General features: G+C 37.9%; 1 protein-coding gene across 1 annotated transcript in view; it reads right to left on the bottom strand.

The window, feature by feature from the left end:
* Positions 1–7: 7 nt before the first annotated feature.
* The window catches only part of LOC103459978 (semaphorin-4E-like), a 14,510-nt gene continuing 8,663 nt past the window's right edge, over positions 8–5,854 (bottom strand). The window contains exons 2-9 of the mRNA XM_008401933.1: positions 4,808–4,870; positions 4,623–4,718; positions 4,122–4,224; positions 2,333–2,422; positions 2,112–2,254; positions 1,214–1,389; positions 319–469; positions 8–238 (exon numbers count right to left, since the gene is read on the bottom strand). Of these exons, the coding sequence (XP_008400155.1) occupies positions 8–238; positions 319–469; positions 1,214–1,389; positions 2,112–2,254; positions 2,333–2,422; positions 4,122–4,224; positions 4,623–4,718; positions 4,808–4,870 (1,053 nt within the window). The remainder of the gene's footprint in view (positions 239–318; positions 470–1,213; positions 1,390–2,111; positions 2,255–2,332; positions 2,423–4,121; positions 4,225–4,622; positions 4,719–4,807; positions 4,871–5,854) is intronic.

The following is a 5,854-nucleotide window of genomic DNA, read 5'->3' as shown; positions in this document are numbered from 1 at the left end:
GATTCAGTTACTTACTGTTGCCAATAAGCATGATGATGTGCTGCTGTCCATCCAGAGAGGTTACTTTGTCAACAACGATTCTGGAGAACTGGGCTGTAGACTGGACCAGCAGGGGCCTCCCAGTGATCGGGGTCACCTCTTTGTGCATCAGAGAGTGACTCATCATAAAATTATGGACTGTGTCCTCTAGGTTCTTCGAGACCTTCACACCCACGGCTCGCATTCCATCATTAATACACTGATAATACAGATCAGAGATCACATGAGGTGGATAATTTCTTTACTACCATCTTATATTGTTGTGGTCTTGGTGCTTACTGAATTAGGATAGAGGGTATCCCGTGGTCCTTTGTAAATGACCCAATTGCCAGTATTATCAGTGGCCTTAAAGTCCCCCCTAAAAACTTCCTGGATGTCTGACAGCTTGTAGGCGCAGACAGCGAACTGACTGCAGGAACTGAACGGCTTCCTGAAAAATTTAGAGAATCATCTGAAAATGACACATATCAGCACTGACCCCCACGGCTGCTAAAGCTTTACTTACCCCTACACCCCACTGCCAGGCTAAGCATCGTTTGTTTCTGCTTTTATTTTAAAAAATCTTATTTTTATTTCTTTAAATAAGAGACAGCAAGCATCTCTGCTGCAGTGAGCATTTTACGAGCAGGGCAGAATTATTCCTGTGTTGTTCTGGTATTGTTTTTTTTATAGGTTTATTAGTTGACAAATTGGACAGGGAGCACAGACCATCACACCACTGGCAGCTCTGCGTGTTTACCGCCTCACACATTGTCACTGCTCAATCTCTGAAGTTTACCTTGGCATGGATCGCACACGCCTGCTTTCACTCAAAATGGACACAGGCTCACCTTTATGGACATTTACATCAACTCTGTGTGAGGATGAGGATCCATGTTTCTTTGGGGAATTTATTAAGGTAAGAGTCAAGTTTAAATTTACCACATTTGCTCTGCTCATGCAGCTCAATGTGAACACAAATGTTCTTTATYAAATAATCCTTGAACAGGCAAATTTTTCCAAATATTTTCGAGTTACCACAGAAATGGCAAGTGTTTCTACCTTAACATCATGGCAGTTGAACAGTAAGACTCAATTTATTTTATTAACAGTAAAGTTGCAATAAAGTTGCAAATGAAGAGGTTAACAAAATCTGAATTCTTTGCACATTGAAACATGAGGAGACATGACTTACGGGTTTATGGTGAATGTTGCGTAGAAGATGCTGTCCATTATATTATTTTTATCTCGTAGAAAAAAGACGTCCTGCATCAGAGAGTAAGAGCCTATGTCTTCAAACGGGCAGTCCAGACGGGCTTTCAGGAAAGAAGTCCACTCTTTCAACAAGACACCTTTTCCTCCCTCGTCGCTCTGAATTGGCACAAATGTCAGACTTTAATACTGATTCATGCGGTGCTTAAAGGGAGTTTAGGTAAGGTAATTTCATTTATATAGTACATTTTCTGCAACAAGGCAATTCAAATTAATTTACAGGAGATTTGAGATAGCCAGCAAGCCAAGACCAAGACAAGGGAGCCAGATTCAGAATAAAGAAATTTTCTTTAGATCTGGCAGACTTAAATTTTCCATCTACCCTCGAGTCTAATTTGTTGTTTCCAATTGGTCAAAAACTAGCAAATTCTCCAAGATCGATTCCATTCGGCTATTGAGTTTTAGCATCCAAAGTTTGCCTACGAAAGAATCGCATGCAACTTGCATCTCAGTCTCACAGGTAGCAAACACTCAGACTGACTCAGCATGTCAACCTGAGAGTTCGCTAGTCGACCCAATAAAGCACAAATTTGTCGATATGCCAGGTATCCGCCAACGCCAAAGAGCAGAAGTCCTGTTATCATGAATCCAAATAAATCTAGAATGTACACTCTGGGTGTGTCCTTGCAGGAGAAGTGGGTTCTTCTGTGCCTAGTCTTCTCGTTGAGAAAACTTGATCATTGAGAGACCAACGAACCACAATTTGTAGATTTGGAGGATGTGCAAAGAAAGGCTCCAAAAAAGCAGCAAAAACAGTGCAAGGAGGATGAGAATGGTTAAGGAGAGCGAGAGAGAAAAAAAGGTTTAGCATTCAGACGTACTTTACACACTCGTGCAACTCTCGACGTTTTAACTTCGTTCAATTCAGCACTTTTCTCGGTGAAGAACAAGAACAAGTGGTCGTCCTCTTTGTCCTCTGAAGTTTTGCTTATTTCAACCATGTGTATGGAAATCATGGCGGGATCTAAGTTCAGACAAAATAAAAAATGAAGTGAGGTTTGACAAGAATATATATTTTAACTGGGTCAAGTGACCACCTCACCATGGAAAAAATTGTGTCCCATTGCATTCTTCATCTCTCTGCTCCCATGTCTTTGGAAAACATTTTCTTTTGCGGTATATAACGTCTTTCCTAATGATAGCAGAGGAAAATGTTTAACAATTTTTACACTAATCACTGAAAAATGATTCTTCAGCAGAGGTGGGATCCAGTCAAACCATTAGCCTTGTGTACAGCTGTTCAGTACTGGAGAAAAAATATTGTCTTAAACTGGATGCACACATTAATCAATATTACCACAATTCATGACAGTGTAGATATGCAGGAATTAGTATGTATTTTGTTCTAAGACAAGCAAGCACAAAAAACAAAACACCTTACCATGCAATGCACTGGATAGAAGACAGCCACAGCGCAAGACATTATGAATGAATACGAACTAGTTTGCGTTCAACCAATGCTTGCGATTCTTTTTAAAAGTTGTCATTTTCACTGTCTTTGATAAAGGCTGATGGTCCACTCCATGAATACATGTCTCTAACAGAAGCCTCCTTCTGTCAAAACTGTGTTCTGTGCCTCAGTAGGTTGCAGTTTCCTTTGGTTTTTCCTCTGGTTTTTGTTTTATTATGTCGTTTCTGAATGAAATCAACTGATGGTGGTGGGCAAGCCCATTCAAAACTCTAACAATAATACAGACTTCATGATATATCTGACAAGAATCAAGGCTTAAAACATTATGCTTGTTAGTAATTTTTACAATAATGAAAGTGGAACAATTTCTTGTCAAAGGTTTTTATTGTCCTCTTGAAGAGACATGATGGGTTTTACTATACTTGCAGCTGCATATGACCAGGTTGTATAGCAGTATTTTATATGAAAATAAAAATAATTGCAGAATGGGTGGATGGATGGATTTTCTGGCATGAACAGATAACACTGTATCGTTTGAATATAACTAACTGTACTATTACATGTAAACAAAATTCTGGTAGGTAATTAATGTAAAGACCGAATAGGATGGGCCCCAAAATGGAGCTTTGTGGCACTGCAGCAGAACAATTAAGGTATGTGAAGTTTTATTCTCCAATATATATGTATTCTATTTGAGTGGCATGAGACAGCAGCATTTGAGAAATTAGAATTAGACAGTTTTTCCAGCAAACGTTCATGGTTAACGGTGTCTTCAAATCTAAGAATATGGCCCTGACATTTCCACCCTCATATTCATGATTTCTTCTAGCTATTACATGAACTTTGCTATGTACATTTGAGTGCATGAAATAAAAAGTAAAATAAAATGTGAAAAGAAGTTATTGCTGTTAATTATTGATTAACTTTACAAACGGTATCCATAATTAGGGTCATAAACTTGTGGTGAACTAATAAACAGCCTGAGTTTAGAAGTTGCATTGAGTATATAATAAACTCAATTTGTTTTGTCTCTTGCTCCTGTTTCCTGTTTTTTAACTGGTTACAATCCAGCAAACCAAAAACTAACTTTTTTTATACTCTGAAGGCTTTGAAGCATCAAGACGAGAATGCGATCTGGGAAGTAGAAACAATGCAGGTTCACTGGTTGATGTTTTATGTAGGTCTAAGTAAACGTACGACCATGGAGACGTAGGAGCACAACTAAACATTTCATAGAATGACATTTCTCGATGCACACCTGCCGTTTGGTCAAGAACGGTTACGGTCCACACAGGACACATAACATAAGGAATCCAGACCAATTTACACAAGAACTTAACAAATGATGAATCCAGACCAGGAAGCACCGAGATACTGAGCGAAACATCATTAGGCCTGGAATAAAAAGTGTTGCACCAACCTTCTTCCATAAAGGAGGAGAATTTTTYTCTGGGGTTAGAGGGAATTATCCCTATGCCACTGTGAGTTGTGTTCTCCATGGTGATATGTCCTTTGTCGACCATCTGAAGAAACATTGAAGAATTTATAATAATTTAGAAATTATGTTACTTATTCCCTGTGATGGACTGGCGACCTGTCCAGGGTGAACCCCGCCTCTCGCCTGAAACGTTCGCTGGAGAAGCACCAGCACCCCTCCTAACCCCACTAGGGGCAAGGGTGTAAGAAAATGGATGGATGGATGGATATTACTTATTCTTCCATGCATCTGTTTTAATTATGAGGGTAAAATGAGAAAACAATGCAAAACTCTTAAGACCTACACCCATACACMTGATCCATGTTTTTACATCCTTTCCTGTTTTATTGCAATAAACTAAATTCCTCCTACACAGCAAATGCCCGGCYGATGGTTCTGGTACTACAAGACAGCAACCCAGCCTTAGGTATGGGAGGAACGTACCAGGTGTGTGCAGGTMGGWTCRARTGCTTTGGTTCCACAAACCAGAATTCTGCCATCATCCAGAGTGTGCATCATTGTGATGTAGTTGTCACATTCCTGTTAGAAGAACAGTTATTTAAATAAACAGACTGTTAAAATGAGGGGAAAAACTGATCATTTCTTTATTTTAATGTCCAGTAGTGTACCTTGGTGCTATTGCCTTTCTCCAGGCACTTTAATTTGTCTTCAGATCTTGCCGTCCAGTTAGTCTAAAAGATATCAATCAAAAACTCCATGTGGCTTTCAGGAAATGTTTGTGAAGTTCCTTTGTGTCTTTTTAATATGAAAGTAAAAAAATGCATCTTATGGGGGCGCCATTAGTAAAGTTACACAGTCAACAATAAACTGGCTAACACTTTGACGGGCTGTGCATAATACTGACATGACACTGTCATAAACGTGACATAACACCTGTCATGATTATAAAGGAGTCTTTATGAATGTCTATCACTGTTGTCATGAAGTGTTATTCGTTAAATAATGACACTTTTAATGCAAATTTGCGTTAATGGTGCAATAAAAGTCCATTGAAAGTGTCAACTTTGGAACTTTATGACAGGTGCAGTCATGTTTGTGACAGTGTCAGGTAAAGTCTTATGCACACTCCATCAAATAAAGTGTTACATAAATGACAATAATATGGGTTCATTATTTTGTCATGAGCAGGTTAATTTTGCAAAGTCGTGTTTTCACCACATCATTATTTTATAAATAGTTCATTATCAAACTGCATATATAGATGTGAAGCAAAATATCTAGCATAAAACTAAATTTTCATAGGTATCAAACTAAATATTAAGCCCGGAGATAAATATTTGGCTATGTAGCTATACTTATTTGTGTATATTTAAATATGTAGTTTGTAAACTAAATATTTAGCTGGCGTAGAGYTAATCATGTTTGGAACTAGTCTGCATCCTAACACACTAGTAGGTACTAGTTTAGGTACTACTTAGTTAGCTTTCTAACAAATAATTTAGCTTTAATTAAGTATTTAGTTACCAAACTAAATATTTTGGTTAAAAGCTACATATTTACTCACAGCTAACTAAATATGTAAGTTACAAACGATTTAACTTGCTAATTACATATTTGGAAACCGTGATATTTAATGATGAATGAATAACATGACTGGAAAATTAATCCTCATTTTTTCCTCCTATGACAGGTTAAATTACCCACATTATTGAATC

This window comes from Poecilia reticulata, unplaced genomic scaffold, assembly GCF_000633615.1.
Source record: "Poecilia reticulata strain Guanapo unplaced genomic scaffold, Guppy_female_1.0+MT scaffold_145, whole genome shotgun sequence".
NCBI classification, from domain to species: Eukaryota; Metazoa; Chordata; class Actinopteri; order Cyprinodontiformes; family Poeciliidae; genus Poecilia; species Poecilia reticulata.
Note: the sequence above shows the minus strand (reverse complement) of the source record. Positions and strands in the feature narration are given on the sequence as shown.